The 20,515-nt window shown below is 42.6% G+C and overlaps 1 protein-coding gene across 1 annotated transcript in view; it reads left to right on the top strand.

Annotated features, from left to right (window-relative positions):
- The window catches only part of SYCP2L (synaptonemal complex protein 2 like), a 46,100-nt gene extending 25,585 nt beyond the window's left edge, over positions 1–20,515 (top strand). Inside the window, exons 22-28 of the mRNA XM_031688101.2 lie at positions 7,323–7,424; positions 8,464–8,567; positions 9,404–9,495; positions 12,128–12,227; positions 12,337–12,395; positions 15,152–15,213; positions 20,481–20,515. Of these exons, the coding sequence (XP_031543961.2) occupies positions 7,323–7,424; positions 8,464–8,567; positions 9,404–9,495; positions 12,128–12,227; positions 12,337–12,395; positions 15,152–15,176 (482 nt within the window). The 3' untranslated portion in view covers positions 15,177–15,213; positions 20,481–20,515. The remainder of the gene's footprint in view (positions 1–7,322; positions 7,425–8,463; positions 8,568–9,403; positions 9,496–12,127; positions 12,228–12,336; positions 12,396–15,151; positions 15,214–20,480) is intronic.

Raw genomic sequence — 20,515 nt, 5'->3', positions numbered from 1 at the left:
TTTATTCTAGAGTTGATTAACACATCACTGTATTACAGTATTAGAGTATTCTGAATTTGAATGTAGACTTACCTTTACCAGGATGTTTCATATTTTCATGTTACTATTAGTGTTTTTTCATTTCTTTTGACAAAAACTGCTTTCCACATTATTTGTAAAGCAGATCTAGTGATAGATCAGCTCTGGCAACCACCAATCTGTTCTCTGTACCTAAAAGTTTGGTTTTATTTTTTGTTTTTAGATTCCACAGGTAAGTGAGATCATATGGTATTTGTCTTTCTCTGTTTGACTTATTTCACTTAGCATTTTGCCCTCAAAGTCCATCCATGTTGTCACAAACGGCAAGACTTTATTTTTTATTGCTGAATAATATTCCATTGTGTGTGTGTGTGTATACACATACATTTTATATATATATATACATACACACATACACATATACACACACACCACATTTTTATTATTCATCCATCATTGGACACTTATATTGCTTCCATGTATTGGCTGTTGTAAACAATACTGCAGTGAACATTGGCAGGGGAACACATATAATTCCAAGTTAATGTTTTTCTTTTCTTCTGTTAAATATGAAGATGTGGAATTGCTAGATCATATGGTAGTTTTATTTTTAATGTTTTTAAGAACCTCCATACTGTTTTCCATAGTGGCCACACAAATTTACATTCCAACTAACAGTGCACAAGGGTTTTATTTTCTCCACATCTTCACCACCACTTGTTATCTCTTGTCTTTTGTTAACAGGCATTCTACTAAATAGAGGTGATATCTCCTTGTGGTTTTGATTTTCATTTCTCTGATCAATGGTACTATTAAGCACCTTTTCATGTACCTGTTGGCCACCTGTGTGTTTTTGGAAAAATGTCTACTCAGATTCTCTGCCCACTTTTTAATTGGATTTTTTTTTTGTCCATTGAGTTATGTGAGTTCTTTATATACTTTGGATATTAACCCTTTATCAGATGTACAATTTGCAAATATTTTCTTCTATTTTGTAGGTTGGTTTTTCATTCTGTTTATTTATTTTTTCCTGTACAGAAGAAGCTTGGTGTAGTCCCACTTATTTATTTTTGTTTTGTTGCCTGCTTGTGGTGTCAAATCCAAAAAAAGTGATTGTCAAGACAGATGTCATGGAGCTCGCTGCCTGTGTTTTCTTCTAGGATTTTTGTGGTTTCAAGTCTTACATGCAAGTCTTTAATCCATTTGAGGTAATTTTCATGTATGATGTTAGTGGTCCAGTTTCATTCTTTTACATGTGGCTGTCATAGTTTCCTAACACCGTTTATTGAAGAGACTGTTTTTCTCCATTATATACTCTTGGCTTCTTTGTTGTAAATTAGTTGATCATATATGTATGCATGGGTTTATTTCTGGGCTCTCTATTCTATTCCATTGATCTATGGGTCTGTTTTTATGCCAATAATTTGCTATTTTGATTATTAAAGCTTTCTAATGTAGTTTGAGATCAGGAAACATGATGCCTCCAGCTTTGTTCTTCTTTCTCAGGGTTGCTTTGGCTACTTGAAGTCTTACGGTTCCATACAAATTTTAGGATTGTTTTTTCTGTTTCAATGAATTATTTCTATTAGGGGTATCTATTAGTGGCATAGTTTGTTTCTATCAGTGCTATCACATTAATTCATATAGGCTCTCTTACTCTATTATTTTTTTCTTTGTTCTCCTTTGAGTGGATAATTTGGATAAATGATCTGTCTTTGACATCTCAGATTCTTTCTTTTGCTGGATAAGATCTGCTTTTGATATTCCCTATTATTGCATTTTTTTACTTCACTTTTGTATTCTTTAGCTCCATAATTTGTTGGTTCTTTTTTGTGATTCCTCTCACTTTGTTGGCTTATTGTTTGCCTGATTTTGTTGAATTGTCTTTGTGTTCTTGTAGCTTATTGCACATCTTAAAGGCAATTATTTTGCTTTCTTTCTTAGGCAAATCACAGACCTCCACTTTCCGTGGGGGTCAGTTACTGTAAAATCACTGTGGGTTTTTGGAGTGTCACGTCTCCTTGAGTTTTCATGTTCATTGAAGTTTTGCATTGCTGTCTTCATATTTGAAGAAGCAGTCACCTCCTTTAGTCTTTACTGACTGGCTTCAGGAGAGAAATACCTTTTGTCTCCCAGGGATTCTGAAGCCTTCTCAGACCTTTTCTATGGATATGCCTGCTCCCCACTCATCTTCTTTTTATGGGGGACCTCTTAAGATTGCATGCTTTCTCTGGAATCTGCATGGCTGGACCAGGTGCTGACAGCCTCCTGTTGCTGCAGTGGTGAATGTTCAGTCTTGTGTGCTTACTCCCAATCCTGCTGAATAGGACTGGCTGCCTGTCTGTGAAGGGTCAGAGTCCGTGCCCTTGTGGGGGTGTGCAGAGTAAGCAAACCATAGGGTGGCGTGGTGTGTGGGTGAGGCATACAGTTGTTTGCAGTGTCCTTGGGCCATTTGGCGGGGAGAGGCGGATCCATAGGTGAGGCCTCCCCAGCTCATGAGTAGGGTTCTTAATGGAGTCTGTGAAGCAGTTAGTAGGCTCTGCATCCCTTTGATGCTCTCTGAGAACCCTGGATGTTGTTCTCCTGGTCCTTCCCCACCCCTCATTTGCGTAGCATACCTCAGTATTCTGGATGGAGCAAGAAAGAAGTGGTTTTCTTTGGCAGGGTCCCACACAGCTGGGGAAACTGCCCAGACACTCTCACCTTCCCCCACAGGAGAAATCATGGGCTGAAAAGTTCTCTCTTGGTCCTGGGCTCTGCTGCCTTGAGCAAGTGTTGATGTAAAACTGTCCTTGTTACCCTCCTCAGTGCGTCCAATCTTGGATTTTTTTTTCCCCTCCAACAGTGTGCTAGAACTTCCCCCACTGGGCTCCCGAAATTCCACAAAGGCACTTTTGTCAGTAGGTGATTTTCAAAATCAGTATCCTTTGTGGGGAAGACAGTAGAGAATTCCTCTTCTGCCATTTTTCTCATCAACCCGTGTTTTAATGTTTCCCCTGGAACTTTGGATATACTGTGCTCCCAGAACGGTGAGCAAGCAGGATAATCACTCATGGTTTTGCATTTTGCCCTCATGTGCCTTCTTGGAGAGGCCCCAGGAATTGGGAGTGAGTCAGGAAGATAGCACTGAATGAAACAATGAAGCCAGGAATGCCTAGTATGGTGCCTGGCATGTAGAACCGTCCAATAAATCTTTGCTAGGGGACCAGAGTAAGAAACTTAGAAAACACTGTCCTTTCGTGCTGAACCTGCATAATCCCATATTTGAATAGTTATTGATGCTTAGTCACAAATAAGGATTTATTATTAATTGATTTACTGATTTTTAAAATGCAGTAATCCAGACAAAAGATATTTCAGTAGTCCTTGTAAGACTAAGAAATTCAGCAATAAAGACTGTCTTTAATTTTTTTTATTCTCAGCATAGTACACATTGGTAGGAAAAACAAAGAAATTGGTCCTGGCAACGGGCTCCCACAGGAAGGGTATTTTGGTAAAGACGGCTATTCTTGCCCCAGTGAAGGCTGTTGGCCTTTATCATTTTAGGCCACAGGGTGTCACTTCAGAGTAAGATTTTTTAAAACGCCTTAACTCAGGAGAAGTTGGCTGTTAACCATAGGGCTGGGTTCTGTGTAGCGCTAAGAATCGTTTCATCAGAAGTACGAGTGTATCAATGCAGTGTGGACACCAAATTATTCACTGCGACCTGTGCCCAATAGACCACCCCAGATAGGTTCAGAGGCCCCTCAGATTGCAGAAGTCTTCAATCTTCGCAGAAATGGAGGCGGCCGTGTTCACAAGCAAGCCCGTAGCCCCTCTGCCAGCCACCAGCAAACCAACAGAGTTAGCGTTCATTTGCGATCACTTTACTTTCAGCCACGGTGTGCGTGTTCATTTCTGAAGTGCTTTGTGTACCTGGTTTGAACTCCTTTCTGAGAATGTCAAAAAGTCCCAGTTAAAAGAGGCATGCAGTTACCATGGAAACGAACCAGAGGCAACTGCATCACTTAGGACCTGCAGCCTTTAACAAATGCTTCAGTTTCTCTAGAGGCGCCTCTTCCCTCTGAGAGCCATTCCTTTGTTTCAGGACATTTATAAGATGTCCCCCTCATAAAGGCTTTTATATGCCAGGTTACTTCCTTATACCCCCACGTGGTCCATCTGAATGATCCCTGTAAATTGATCACAAATTCCAAGCAACTCATTCAAGGGGTAACCAGGTTATTTATGCACTGTTCCTGGATTCCTCTCTCCATAGAAGGTACCTGTTATCTGTGCCAGCAGGTGCCCTGCTTTTCCACTAGTGATTCATGAACATGACAAATGGAAATTCAAGGCCATGCTTTGAGCTGTGGCTGCAAATATGTTGTCAGAAGAGAAAATTTTAAGAATCTAGAAAGAGCAGCAAGGAAAGAGATGTAAAGAGATGTAGTTGCCCAAATCGGGCTAGCTGAAATCCTCTCTAAGTGGTTTCTTTGGGCCACGACGTGGGTATAGACACCATGTGAGAGCCAAGCATCAGTGCTGTTTATTTTGTGGCTGGAAGAGGGCCGTGCTGTGCCTGGATTCTTTTCTTTGATTTAAAAAACCATTTAGCTTTGAAACAGGGCAACTCCCTAGAAATACCCATCCATGCTTTGCAAACAAACGAACACACCTAAATCTAAGAGCAGTGAGGAGAAAGAGATAGTGGCCCCTTTCAAAGCTGAGAATATTTTTTATGCTTTTCATTTTATTTATTTATTTTTTATTACAGAGAGGCTGGATGTGGGTTCTTTTCAAAGTTCAGAGTAGGAATGTGATCGCTAATGAAGTTTTTAGTTTATGAAAATTCTATTATAGCAAACCAACTAAGTGAAGGTCATGTATTCATGTATTCAGCTCATTTTATGTCTGATATTAATTTAGTTCGCTCTGCTTTTGATCATCCTTTTCTCTCAGTCTTGTTTTATACCTCCCTTGTTTAGCTATTTCTTTTTTGTCCTTTAATAGAAAATAATCTAAGTTACTCATTTTTCTTAAAAAATGTATCTTCTATTTTACCACAGAGCGTGAACTATTTTAACACTGACTATTCTCTACTTTGCATAATTCTAACAGCAAAATTATTTTTCTTTTCCTTTTGTCACCTTGATATTTATGACTGGTATTTCCTGCTGTGCTGCTGTTTCTAAAAAATGAGTATATTTACAGTTCCTCCCAAAAGGTAGCTTTGGCAAGCCTCAAAATGCTAAATTTTACTAATTTCTACTTACTATGTATGCAGTAGATACTTGGGTCTCTAATAGTTTTGATCTTCCTGTAGCTCTTCCCTCACTGATGGTATAAGATAATTAGAATAAATTCCTGTTTTACTAAGATCCTCTTTTAGAATATTCTGCAGCATTTATTTACTTATTCATTCAGTGAACGTCTGCTGAATGTCTACCATGCTCTTGTCTACATGTTAGATATTCTGGTGAACAAAACAGACAGCACACCTGCCTTCACTGGACCTTACCTTCCAGTAGGGGAGACATATTATAGACTATTACCCTGTGATAAAGGCTAAGAAAAAATTAAGCAGAGAAGGGGACTTAAAAGTTGGGAAGTTGAAATTTTAGTTTGCCATTTCTTTGAGGGGGGTAGGTAATTAGGTTCATTTATTTTTTCATTTATTTAATAGTGGTACTGAGGATTGAAACCAGGACCTCATGCATGTTAAGCATGCACTCTACCACTGAGCTCTACCCTCCCACTGAAGTTGTAGTTTGGATGACCAGAGGACACCTTAGTGTAGATATGTGGGGGGGGGATGCAAGCTGGAGGAGCAGCAAGTGCAAAGGCCCTGAGGTGAGAATGTGCCCAAGAGCCTGAGGGGCGGCAGGGAGACCAGGGCAGAGCAACCTGCTCCTGCGGAAGGAGAAACTCACCATATTGCCCAGCTCCCTGCTCAGAGTAACACTCCAGGATTCATTGAGTGAACTCATGAAGTTCAATTCCAGAACTTTCAGGGGAAAATCTATAGTGACTAGCTGGATATGTGAGGAAAGGGGGAAGAGCAGATGGCTTCTCAGCTACGTGTGTCTGTGTGTGTGTGTGCGCGCGCAGGGGCTCAATGGATGAGGAACAAAGAGTGATGTGGGTGGGGAGGAAGAGAAAAGAGTGGGTTCTGAGATGGAAACACAAGGTTGCTGCTTGAGAGAGCTCAGACAAGAGAGAGACTTGGGAGAGGACAGCTGAAGGTATGGAGCTGATGAGGTCCTCCAGGGAGGTGGCCTTGGACAGGTGCCTTCTGTAGGCAGAACCTCAGGCCTTGAAGATGGAAGAGAAGGAGACCAAAAAGAAAAACGGGTCTGGCCTGGGGCTAGGGCGCTGCTGACAATGATGCGATGCCATTGATAGGGCTGGGAGGGCCCAGATGGGGTAAGGACTTGTTGGGGGTGAAACTGAACATCAAAATAGAAACTATTTGTACCTCTTTCTCCCCTACCTCTAAACTGACCCTTCTCCTTCCCTCTCCCCACTGGTAACCACTAGTTTGTTCTCTGTATCTGTGAGTCTGACAAACCATTGGATATAAAATAAGCCACAAGGGTATATTGTACAACACGGGGAACATGGCCAGCATTTTACAGTAACTGAATGGAGTATAACCTTGAAAAATGGAATCACTGTTGTACACCTGTAACTTATAAACATTGTACATGAACTATACTTCAATTTTTTTAAAAAAAGAAAATATTTAGTAACTGCTAAGTTGAAAAGAGAATTTGAGGGGCAGGATTAGCATGCACAAGGTCCTGAGTTCAATCCCCAGTACCTCCATTAAAAAAAAGTTAATGAAAAGGAGAAAAAAGGACAGCCATTTAAATTAGAAAGAAAAACAAAAGATAATCTTTTTATTAAATCTCATCAGCAGAGGCTCTCAGAGTCACCTGAGTTGTTGAGGAATGAGCTTGACCCATTTAGGAGGCGCCCTCAGGACAGCACTGAAGTGCCAGTATAATTGGCAGGTGGCGCCCTCTGCAGGGTGATCCCATGAGCTTCCAAAGGCTGGCAGGTCAGGAAACCTTGCCAGCTCGCCCTTTAGCCCGGAGCCCTGAAAGCGTTTTTGACACCAACCATCACTGCTTTTCGTTTGAGTCAGTCTATATCCTGCTAAGCAGGGTGTCCCTTAAATGAGCGATTAGTAACAAGCAGGGAACAAGTCTCACTTGCGGTGCATCAGGGCTGGCCATTAACCCTGGGTGAAGAGAGGGCAAGATAAATTCGGGACCAGAGGAAGGTGTGTGTGTTTATTACTGTGCTGTGCTTGCCTTCAGACCAATCGGAGGGTCGTTCTGCCAAGTGGAAACAGTCGAGACTGGAGGACAGTCACGGTCCGGGATCCCTGTCCTCAGCAGCAGAAGAAACCGACTTGGCAGGTACCACTGTGCACCCAGCCAGCAGGTCAGGTGCGAGTGTGACAACTGTCTCAGCTCTGAATGTCCCCACATGAGTTACAAGGGAGTTAGTTTTAAGGTCATTGTAGCCGCAGGACCCGAATAACTAAGTATTTTGTCCTTTCAGAGACGGGTAAATTGTTACACAGATTGTGGATAAAACCAAGCACTCTCTCTCCTTCTGACATTTTAGTTTCTGCCTTTTAACTCTTCGTGGCCATTTTCAGGGCCCAAGTGTTCTTAAACGTGTAGGTCTCTGCTTTAGTTGGTGGTGATCAGCTAAATTTTTGTGTTAGAAATATTCGCTCTGTACAAGTAAAAGAGGGTGATCCGAAATGTCTGCATATGTGAGGATGGCCTTCTGGGTGAGCGATGCAACTGTAGTGAAGCAGTAGGCTCCAAAGAGGCAGATTTGGAAGCCTGGAGGGACTAGGAGGAGGTGGTTAAGAGCCAGACAGCCTGTGTTCCAACCCTGGAGCTGTGGGTGTGAGCTTGGACCAGTTATGTGATCTCTCTGTTAAATGTGGACGATGACAGTGCCAGCTTCACTTGGATTTTGTGAGGATTCACAGACTTGATAAGTACAAATCCCTTAGAACAGTGCCAGACCCCTTGTGAGCCCTCCGAAAACTTCTGGTACCCAGAAGCTGTTCTGCCAGCATTGCCCCTGGAGACACCCCACCCATCACGTCCTCCTGCAAACCTCTTACAACACCCGGGTCTGCTTCTTAGATGTACTAGCGGGTGCTCTTATTTAAAGCGCTGGGAACGTTTGGGTGAAACGAGCACTTGCCAGAGTGTGAGTTTGGGTGGGGAGTGACATGAAGCGTTTGCTCAAGCTGGCCTGGTGGGGCCCGGCCACAGCGGTCCTGCTGCAGTCACAGCCGGGCAGCCGGTGGGGCTTCTGTGGGTCAGGTCCGTGCCTCTGGCTGTCCATCCTCTGGGCAGCTGGTGGACCGAGCACATGTACCCGGAGCCCTTAGTCGGTTTGATTTACTGTTCCGTTCTTCTTGTTTGGAAGGCATTTCTGCTTCATCCCTAATAGTTACGCAAGAGAACTCGAAAGGTTCTGCAATGATCACAACCTTTGAAAACTTCACGGGAGAACTGAAAAGAAGATACGAGGTAATGGGCCACGAAGCAGCAGCAGCCAGCTCGTTAGGCATTTGTAGTGACAGTTCCTGTTCGCCAGTACCACTGTTACCCTTCCTGTGTGCAGGTGTCCCTGAGTCTCTGGGGAGGTATGTTTGTCTTAGCTGTGGCCACAGACTTCAGTGCCGTTGTGAACTGTGGCTTGTTTTTATAAGCTATTCCCTGTCCGTTTGCTGCCGTGGGACCAGAGGGACCTACGTGGAAAGCAGACTCATGGTTTGGTTGTGTTGATTGCATTCTCAGAAATCCAGAAACCAGGAAGCAATGGTTTGGTCACAGTGATACATAAGGAAGGGGAGGAGGGGGCACCGTGTGGAGGAGAGAGGTGACTTGGGCGGATGGTCAGCTGAGTGGTGGCAGATCTTTGAGACCCTGCACATACGGGTGCCACAAAACCTTGACTGCAAGATGAACTTTGAAACCATTTACGTCCCTTCCATTTTTACCCTATTGTTTCTAAATCCCTAATGAGTTACTTATTAGCACTTTTGAGAAAAGTATCTTACCTAACATACACTCACTTAGCTAACTTGGAAGATCCCCAGTCTTACTTCCTGTAGTACCGATGTAGCTAATTTATAATGGAAATTTGTTTATGATAGTCTGTATCAGTAGCATCGTTCTTTATTGGTACGGGACCTGGGGTAACACATGAAGTGTGTGTTACGGTGCCTGGTCACAATTCATTAGTGATAATGTGCACTGTGAGTATTATGTGCTGGCAGCATCCTTTTAGGACAAAGCCGGCACCCAATGTATGTCGTTATGTTTAACCCAAATGTGCTGATTTTGTTATTGTTATGATTTAGCTTAGGTACAGAAGGAGCCCACTTTATTCAAAAAATACAAAGCAAGCGCCAGATTGCCTAATGAAACTTTTAAACCAGATCCATCAGTGCAGGTAAGTGTTGGGTTTCAAAACAAGTTCATGGAAGGCTGATCCTTGGCAAACTGCCTCTGTCTCCTGACTGTTGTGTGGGACCATGAGTGGAAGCTTGAGCCGAGGTGAGGTTTGATAAATTGCTTGACTTTGCTGGGTTTCTGGTTTCTCATTTGTACAATGAGGGATTGAAATAAGAGCCTCCTTAAGCCTCTAGTTGGTCTTCCATTGTATGATCCTAAAATACCATTCTTAGAAAACGCATAGTCCAATTGTGAAGACAGTGAGCGCAGATATACATGTAAAAAGATGCTGGGTAAATGGTGTATGGTATATATGTACAGTAGGATGTTAGTCACCTTAAAAAGGAAGAAAATTCTGACACGTGTTACAACGTGGATGAACCTGGAGGACCTTATGCTCAGTGAAATCATCCAGATCCAAAAGGAAAAGTATTATATGATCCTATTATAGGAAGTACCTGGAATAGGCAAATTCATGGAGCTGGAAAGTAGAATAGAGGTTCCCAAGAGGTGGGGGAGTGGGAAGAGCTTGTTTAATCAGCACAGAGTTTCTGTTTGGGAGAGTGAAACAGTTCTGCAAATGAAGAGATGTGATGGTTGGACCACACAGTTCTTAATGCCACTGAACTGTACACTTAAAAATGGTTTCAGGGGTACATTCCATGTATATTTTGCTACACTTACATGCACACACACACACACACACACACACACACACACACGTGCACAAACACACCCCTAGGTCCGTGTAGCAGGAAGAACAAAGGTGCTAAGATTTCAGACAGATGTGGAGTGAGAAGGGGTTGAGTACAGAGGTGGGTTTCTGTTGTGATTAATTCAGTGATTGCAGTGGAAGTGCGTCTGGAGTGAGGTTCTGGAGACACAGCTTTGCCTGGTACAGGGAAGGCAAGGATGGAAGCTGTTCCTCATGGGAGGGAATGGCCTATAAATGAAGGGAGGAGGGCGGAAATCAATGAGAGGTCAGTTTGCTTAACTGAAGTAGAAGGTTTCTTAGGGTGGAACACGTAACACAAATGGCAATTTATAATTGTCTCAAACTTTTATATATACGCAAAATCATTAGATTCTCGAAATCAGCCCGTGAGGGACTTTGGGCTTGCGGAACTCCTGTCACCTTGTAGGGAGCATGCATTCACCTCCCTTTCCATCCAGCGAGCGCACACTGAGCCTGGTCCTGGGCTCAGTGCCCGCGGGCAGTGGGCAGGAGCTTTTTGCCTTCATGGGACTTTCAGCCCAACGGAGAAGGCAGAAATAAGCAAGTGAGCAGATAAGCAGTTTATCTGGTGTTTAGACCCAGAACAGTGACTGTTAGAAATTTCAGGCTGCAAATGCAGAGGTGGAAAGAGAGTTTATCAGCCAATTTCAAGGCCAACTGAAGGCAAGAGAAAGAGGGGCAGGGGGGAGGCGGGAGGTGATGGGGAGCCGTGACTGGTGTTTTGGCTTTTAGCCAAGTCTGGCTTCAGTCTCCCTTTGCCTGGAGTCACCTCCCCTTTGCTCTACTAAGAATGATTTTTGAAATGCCAGTTGCCTCTGAACTTCCGTTGAAAGGCTCAAGCAAAGTTTGCATAGTTATGTTTCTGGGGGCGAGGATGGGCAGGCAGGGAGGGGAGGGCTGAGAAGGGAGATGTATATTTGATTTACAATGTGTTAGTTTCTAGTGTGCAGCATAGTGATTCAGGTATACATATAAATATTCTGTTTCAGATTCTTTTTCATTATAGGTTATTACAAGCTACTGAATATAGTTCCCTGTACTATCCAGTAGGACCTTGTTTGTTGTTTATTTTGTATATAGTAGTTTGTATCTGCTAATCTCAAACTCTTAATTTATCTCTCCCTGCCTTTCCCCTTAAGTTTTCTATGTCTATGGGTCTCTAATTGTAAATAAGTTCATTTGTGTCATTTTTTTTAGATTCTACATCTAAGTGATATATGATATTTGTCTTCCTCTGACTTGACTTCACTTAATATGATATCTCTAGGTCCACCCATGTTGCTGAGAAAGGCAATATTTCATTCTTTTGTGTCCGAGTAGTATTCCATTGGACAAATATACCACGGCTTCTTTATCCAGTCATCTGTCAGTGGACATTCAGGGTGCTTCTGTGTCTTGGCTGTTGTAAATTGTGCTGCTGTGAACATTGGGGTGCATGTATCTTTTCGAATTTAGGTTTCGCAAGATACATGCCCCCAGGAGTGGGGTTTATAGATCGCATGGTAGCTCTATTTTTAGTTTGGTTTTAATCTCCGTACTGGTTTCCATAGTGGCTGCTCCAGATTACATTCGCATCAGTAGCAGCAGTTTTTCTCCACAGCCTCTCCAGCATTTGTGGTTTGTGGACTTTTGAATGATGGCCATTCTGACTGGTGTGGGGTAATACCTCGTTGTAACTTCAATTTGCATTTCTCTGACCATAAGCAGTATTGAGCATCTTTTCCTGTGCCTCTTGGCCATCTGTATGTCTTCACCAGAGAAATGGGAGACATACGTTTTTAAGACAAGAAATGTCTAGGGAAGAATATGAAATATCCTTGCAATAAGAGATTAAGAGTGTCGTTTGTCACATCCAAGCTGCCCCAGTGAAATTTGTGGCTTTTCTATTTATCAGAATGAGTAAACTAGAAGAGTTTCACGATTTTGTTCTTCAAGAGCTGAGCAGTCTTGAGAAGGATATTCAGGATCTGAAACGCCTTGAGGAGAATGTTCTGGTAAGTCCCTCTTGTTTGGAACATTCTCTGTGACTTAAGGGGCTCTGTTCCAGGGTGGACCAACTGCTAATTTCTGCAACCAACCAGCCAACCTTTTGTTCAATTTTAGGAATTTTGGGGGAAGCAGTCTGATGATCTGAAATCATTCTGTGATCTGCAACTGCTGAGGTATTTTTTTTTAAACAAATACTCTTTCTAGAGCTTATCTTAGTTGAAATAGGAGGTATTCAGCTCAGGTATGAGTGGCTGAGTTTGGTAAAACCTTAGATTAGTAGCTAATTAGCTACAACTTTTCTCAACAGCCACTCCGGTGGGGCTCCCTGAGCTTAGAGCGTGGTTTAGGATGTCAGTTGGGGTATTGATTTTGACAAGCATAATCAGGGTCATCCAGACTTCAGTGTTTTTGATGCAAGTGGTTTTCTTTTTAAGCAATATTTTTAAATACTTAAAACAGATTTTGAGAAAAATATTGAGGTTGGGCTTCTGAGTCAACCGTTGATTTTCAGTGAAGCTGAACTGTGTTCTTGAAAATATATTCTGTATATTCGGTTTTAAAAGACACGTGGGATTGTCTTGCTCCACGTATATCCCACTGTGACTAGCCAGCGTGCCTTCTGAGGCTGCGGCTTCTATCCATTTGGAACGCGGTACCTTTTCCTAGGGTGTAAGAAGTCGGGAAAGAGAAAGGAGCCCGTCACGCCTCTGCCCGTACCCGGGGCGACATTCTGTGCTTTCTTCCTGCTCAAATCAAAAGGAGCCCCTGTATAAGTTTGTAATGGCTAAAGCTTTCTCTCCCAGTTGAGAATCAGCTTTTATCACAGAAATCGAAGTCACGTGGTTTTAAAAGGGATATTATTCTGATCACGTCATATATTTCAGACAAGTACAGCAAAAACTTTCCAAATTTGAGTTCCATGCTACTGTTGACCCCAGTTAACACAATGAATAATGATGACAGTGTGGACTATAGATTTGCAAAATTCTTTCACGCATGCACCTCCCTCCGTGTGCATGATTAAAGTGGGTTTCCATTTAAAATCTCTTCACTGAATGCCCGTGGTTGGCTCTTAATGGTTCTCAAACTTGTTGGAATCAAGACCTCTGAACACTTTTAAAATGTACTGAGAATCCTCAGAGAGCTTGGCTTTGTGGGGATATATCTCTGAATATTTTCCACATTAAAAATTGAGGTTTTTTAAAAAATGTATTTATTTTAAAATAACAATAAACCTTTGCATAGTGGTATAAATAACAGATTTTTCTTAATGAAAAATAACCAGACTTTTCAAAACAAATGTGAGAAGAGTAGCATTGTTTTATGTTTTTGCAAATCTCTTTACTGTCTGGCTTAATAGAAGACATGATGTCTGCTTCTGAATTCAATCTAGTGTGGTACCACATGTCACGTAGCCTCTGGAAAACTCCACTGAACATTTGTGAGAGAGTAAGAATGAAAAAAGCAAGTAATGTCTTAGTGCTATTAACATTATGACCGAAATAGTTATGACCTCACAGAACCTTTGGAAACAGTTTCCCTAAGGGTCCCAAATGTGAGGTGAAGAACTGCTGATATAAAGCAGTTCTCTGTACTATACTATGTATATTTACGTACACTGTATCTACCTGTCTGTATATCTGTCTATATAATACAGGTAAGTATAATCTATAATATAGTGAGCTTTATAGAGATTATATCCCTTAGTCTTCTGGAACCTAGAGAATTCATAATCTATTTTGCTAGAAAATAACTTCAGACAATTTAATTAAAAACATTATTATGAACTTCTACATCTGGGCTGCCTTTCCTGAATGAACGGGTAACTGTTAGTACTTTGAAATGAATTAAATACATCTTCTTTTAAAGTATACTTCTTGGGGTAGAGGACCTGTTTTGACTAAACCCAGATTTTAGGCAACTGTCTCATCAATTCATGTAGATTATGTTGTAGATATTAATCACTATTTTCGTTCATCTCCCTTGATAACGGGCCCCTGTGTGAATTTCGAATACCTCGAAGAACAAAAATGACTTTTATTTATTTTTCATTGAAGTGCAGTCAGTTACAATGTGTCAGTTTCTGGTGCACAGCACAATGTCGCACTCATGCATATACACGCGTATATTCGTTTTCATATTCTTTTTCATTAAAGGCTAAAGATGGCTTTTAAGTATACAGCCTCCAAGTTTTGAATTTGCTCTCTTCTCTTCTGAGCACATAAGGACCATGCCCCGTGGTTTGCAAGTGAGAGAAGGCGGTGGTGCCCTTAGCTCACACTGCGTTCCAACCGGGCACTGGGCTCTGGGCTAAGTGCTTGACGTGCCCGTGAGACTTAGCGAGGTTAATCAGCTTGGCTGAGATCACACCACGTCAGTGGTGGCTTGACACACTTTCCTAGGGAGATGAGAAGGGCTTCCTCACCCTGGACTGTTGCCGCCCCGAGCACAGAGCTGCAGAAGACAGGGATTCAGTGCTTTGAATGGTGGTCATGAAATCCCTCTCCGTGTGTTGTGGGCTAGTGGCATGACAGAGACAATGCATAAAAGAGAATCAAACATAAAAACTACTACGTATAATATAGATAAACAAGGTCCTACTGTGTAGCACAGGGAACTACATTCAGGGTCTTTTAATAACCTATAATGAAAAAGAATATATACACACATACAAGTGAATCACTGCTATATACCAGAAGCTAACACCACATTGTAAATCAACTGTACTTCAATAAAAAAGAATCAGATGAAAATATTCATCTCTTACATTGATATCTTGGATTGGCTACTGACCCTCCTCAGTGAAGGTCCTGCAATACAACAGTCTATGAAGTCACTCCGTGGTACATATGTAATAGGCACACGGATATATAGTCTTGTTTTTAAATTGTCTAATGTGGACATAATGAGGTGGATCAATTTCTTGCAGGCTTAATCCAGTTCAGCCTTCATGAGGAACGCCAAAGATCCGCTTTATGCTGCGCTCCTGGGGTAGGTACAAGCTTTGCTCTGTTCAGTCACCGTGACTTGAAGTGGGGAAGTGAGCCCTAGAAGTTACTCTCATTCTTTGTCCACATTACATCGCTTCCACTGAGCTTCCTCCTGTTTCACCATATCTCCCATCCTAGAAATTATCCTTCTGGATCTGGGTCATTCTTTCATTTGGTAATTTGGTAAATACGTATAATTGAGCACTTGCCCTGCATCGAGCTCTGTGCTAAACAGGGAGATGCAGTGAATGACACACGGACATGTTCTTGGCTCCCCTCCCGCCTACCACCCCAAAGTAAATTCCTTGAAGGAAGACAGAAAACTAAGCAAATAAAACAATCACAAGTATACTGAGCGCTTTGAGGGACGCTGAGAAGGCGCTTTGGCAGAGAGCAGTGGTGTGAAGTATCAGTTTCAGATAGGATGGTCATTAAAGGTCCCTCTGAGGAAGTGACACTCAGGATGCCGTTTCAAGAATGGGAAGGGACTAGACTTGGGAACTGTTTCAAGGAACAGGATTGGGCTGGGGAGAACTTTGACATCTTGGAGGAACTGAAAGTTCTTGGATCACGGTGGTGTAAGGGGGACAGTTCCTTGATACGAAGTTGGGAGCCTGGCTGACTGTCAGTGACCACGTCGAGGGGTTGGAATTGTATACTAAGGGTGAAGGAAAATCTGGGTGGCTGTGAGCAAAGGCATCGATCGGGGGGTGAGGGTAGTCTGATTTGTATTTTAAGAAAGTCTTTCTAGCTGCTGTGTTGAGAATTGATTGGAAAAGCGAAGACTAGAAGAGGAAAGCTTGACTGGAGGGCCTCGGAGATGGTGAGAAATGGAGAGATTCCAGATGCATTTGGGGGCTAGACTGAGTAAGTTCCCGAGAAGTGGAAGCAGTAGGTAAAGGAAGGAGAATTCAGATGCCTCCTGGGCTTCTGTCCTCTAGCAATTAGATGGATGGTGCTGCCGATTAGAGAGCGAGGGAAGACTTGGGGTGGGAGGGGTATGTGACTTGGGCAGAAACCAGTCCGTTTGTTAACATTTTAACCTGCATTTGTCTGCGCTTATCCAAGTTTTGATGAGAATCTCAAGTAATGGACAGTTTTCCAGAAAAATATAATTTAATAAAACAGACTCCTAAATAGATAGAAAAACATAGGCAAATGTTCACGGAAGAAGTAGAGAAAGTTAAAGAACTGCCCTACAAACCTGTGTCTGGCCCGGATCGCATCACAGAGGAATTCTGCTGGTCCTTTAAAGTATCATGTTAGTGTTGTTGAAACTATTCCGGCACAGAGGAGCATACAAATTCCCCAGTTCTTTTTATGAACCTTGCATTCCAATACCAACACAAGAGAAACTGCGCAGAGAGACCCACGGAACAATCTTCCGTGAAGTAACAGGTGGCGCCTTGGAGTCAGCCACGTTTTAGCTAAAGGAGGAGGCAAGGAGACAGAAGAGGCTGAGGATGTTGAGGTGTTTGCTGGGCTGACTGGGGTGAAGGGGCCCGAGAAGGGGCGCTCCGGAGGGTGGGGGAGGGGAGTAGACTGGGGCAGAGGAGGAGACGTGCAACCGTCTTTAGGTGAGAATGGATGGTAACGTGGCTGATAGTGGCTGCCTTTTGACAGTGACTAAGACAAAGAGGAATTTGAAGCCAGATGGGATTGACTCAGATCTTTAAAGGAAAGAGTTTATAACATTATCACCATGAACCCTCATGCTTCCTGGACAGGCCAGCAGCTCCTGGGGCCACCACTCTAAGAGCTTCCTGGCCGTGTTGTGAGGCCCACAGAGTGAAATAAATCTAATGTGTGTAGAGCAGGCCCCAACTCTTCTGCTCTTGGACACAGTCACTTTAAGGACAACAACCCTCCCACCCAGCTGGATTCTTTAAATACAGTTTTGTTCATTCTTACAGCATTTAATAATGGGGCTTTTAACGCAGGTATCAACTTTGAGATTTTTCTTCAAGCTGGAGGTCTAAGCAGACCATAGCTAAATATATTTTAATAGGACTGCCATTCCCTTTACCTTAAAGAATTCAGTGACTATTTGTTGAACACATGTGTTTTGCTTCATTTTATTTGGGAATAAATGCAGTGGGTGGTTTTGTTTGTTTGTTTGTTTTGTTTTTTTTTAACAACTCCTTTCAATGTCCAAAGCTGTGCTTTGAGATTTTTGACACAGAAATTCCACTTCTAGGAAATTATCTTAAAGATGAAATTGGCCACCAGACACGCACTGTGACATGTATTACAGATGACTCTAATAGGGAGGTACTAGAAAGTGTCTAGATGCCCAGCTAGTGTCCGGTTAAATCCATCGATACACTCGTATGGTATGTCATGTTGCCATCAAAAAGAGTGATTTGGATGACATTGATGTAGAAGATATTCAACAGTGAGTGAGAAGCAAAAGCTGGTTGCAAAACAGCATGTATAACACAATCCTATTCGTTTTAAATGTTAGATGAGGGTGTCTATGTTCATATATTCATTCCCTCAGTGAACTGTTGAGGCGTTTAGGTGCTGGTACTGTCTTAGGTCCAGGGGGTAGAACAAGACCCAAGGGGCCCTTGACCTTATTGGGGGTACATTCTAGTAGGAAAGACAGATGGTAAACAATTAAATAGATAAGAACTCATGATCGTGGTAAAGGCTAAGAAGGAAAGAAGTGTGATGAGAGAGACAGATGGTATGGAAGGAGGAGAGTCAAGTCAGTCCTTCTAAGGAAGTAACATCTGAGTTAAAAGTTGAAAATGATGTACGCGGTGGAGCTGGAGCTGAAAGGGCTGCTGATCGATTAGCTGTGGCTGGAGGGGAAGCAGCAGGAGTAAGGACAACTTCCAGGCTTGGGGCTTGAGCATCTAGGTGGAAATTGGTGTCATTTAAGGAAATAGTGAAGACTGGGAAAGGTCCAGTTTTATTGGCTGGCGGGGAAGGAGAAGGATGTGGATGGATATTGAACGTTTGATTTGGGACTTAACATTGAACTTGTGACTTCGGCCTGTGAATGGAATTGTCAAGTGGGTAACTGGGATATTCGAGACTGAAATTCATGGTAGAGGGCTGAGCACAAGACTGGAAGAATTGATTTAGGAACCAATTATAGAGACGTTCCAGAACAAAATTCTCGGGATGCTCCAATGTGTTGAAGTTTGATGAGGGAGATGAAGCCAGAAGAAGAGGGTGAGAAAGAATTGTCCCAGGAGGGGGTGGTGTTACGGAGGATGGGGCGTGTGTGCATGCATATGTAGTACGAGGTCTCGACTCTAGAAGATACTCATCAAAATGTCAACTGTGATTATTTCTGCGTGGTGACATTTTGGTGAATTTACTTTCTGTCTTAGAGTGTTTTGTATTTTTAGGACTTAGTGCAAGATATAAATTTCTTTCGTGTGATAAATTCAAACAGCATAACATTTATAAAGAGTGAACTTTTTCCCCCTTTCCCTAACCCTCCTTTGTCTTTATGATCCAGAGAGAATTGTCTCTTTACTATTTGGTATGTATTCCAGATATTTTTTCTGTGCTTATATAAGAATATATACAAATCTTCAAAAGTGTAAATATGTGTATTTTAGGTAACATAAATGATACAGTAAATATTATGCACATTAGTCTTCCTTTGTTCTCTCAGCAATAGATGTAGGAATCCTTTCCAAATCAGTCACATTAATCTGCTTTTTTTTTTTAAATGCAGTGCCCCAGCTTATGTACCTACTGTAGATTATACATTCAATTCCCTATTGATGAACATCCAGGTTATTTAAAATGATTATTACCAATAATTCTGGAGTGAAGACCCTGGTAAATAGGTCTTGAATGACTTTCATTATCAGGAGAACATTATTATTTTATCCGGGGGCAACAAAAATAACAAATCTCCAAATCAAAATAGTACTGAAAGAGGATATGGAGAAAAGGCTAATCTGGGCTAAGAATATTAGAATTCCCAGCCCTCGTGGGGAACTGGATCACCGGCGAATTAAATGAACATGTTACACTCAGTCACGTAATAAAAGCCAAACTCCAGCAGTTAAACCAAGTAGGGGTCTTATTTTAACCCTACAAGCAGCCGCGCAGAGGGAGGCTCTCCAGGGCTGGGACCGCAGCTTTAGGTGGTAGTCAGGGCCCCGTGTTCCCGGCGCTTCCTGCTCTGCCCCCCGTCCTGTGGCTTTGGGCTTTGTAGCCACAGAAGGACTCTTCTCCCTTGAAGCATGTCTTCCACACCCCGGGCAGAGGGAAGGAGACGGGCAAGGATTTGGTAAAAGATGTGTGCCAGCAGAATCTATTCTCCCCTATTTTTATTTATTTATTTATTTTTAACATTGGCTGAACTCTGCTCTCTCTTTTTTTTCTTTTGAAGGGGGAGGTAATTAGGTTTGTTTATTTAGTGATTATTATTTTTAATGGAGGTACCAGGGATTGAACCTAGGACCTCGTGCATGCTAAGCATGTGCTCTGCCACTTGATCTATACCCTCCCCCTTATTCTCCTCTATTTTTAAATTAGGGAAACCATTTTCACAGAAGACAAACCAGAAGACTTCTGTCTCCATCTGATTGGCCAGAACTGAGTCACATGAGTCACTGAGTCACTCAGTTACACGGGAATCCGGGGTGGCAAGAATTTAACTGAGCATGCTACTGTTCTCACAAAGTAGAGTTCTGTTCATAAGGAGGAAGGGGAGACTAGATGTTGGGCAGGTAACCGGTACTGTCTCTCATGCCTGAATTAAATTATCGGTGCTGCACACAGGAAGAACGGAGAAATAAGTCACACAAGTGATTTTGCCTGCCATTTTCCCCAATGAGCATGTGCCCTAGTGTTTGATTACGGTGGGAGAATCTATTCCCTCAGCTGATGTCAGCTCCTACCTACTTCTTGTTTTGAGAGCATCCTTGGGCTCAGTGACAGTCTGGTTGTTAACAACACGCAGTTTTTGTACAAGGTGGCCCGGAAAGCCAGCCCGGCCACTTGATCTGGTCCTCCGTCCAAGAAGTAGCCTAGCGCATTAGCCTGTTGAAAGATGGCACATGTGTCTTCACAGTTACACATGTTTTTTAAGAGATTTTTGAGAGTGTTCCCTGGCCCAGGGCACAGACCTTAGCTCCTAGAGAGCATGTAAGATGCAACTTCACTGAGTATCCAAGTTAGGCATGTAGCCACTGAAAAGGAGTGACGTTCATGTTGCCTGCCGAGTTCTGAGGGACCATGAGGGAGATAGTTCAGGCTCCACTAACTACTATTGTCCTGTTTCTTTTCCGTCAGTCTGAGCCGCGGGGAGGAGATGAGGCTGCCTCGGG

The sequence above is a fragment of the Vicugna pacos genome, chromosome 20 (assembly GCF_048564905.1).
Source record: "Vicugna pacos chromosome 20, VicPac4, whole genome shotgun sequence".
In the NCBI taxonomy this organism is placed as follows: Eukaryota; Metazoa; Chordata; class Mammalia; order Artiodactyla; family Camelidae; genus Vicugna; species Vicugna pacos.
The sequence above is the reverse complement of the archived record's forward strand: the minus strand, read 5'-3'. Positions and strand labels throughout refer to the sequence as shown.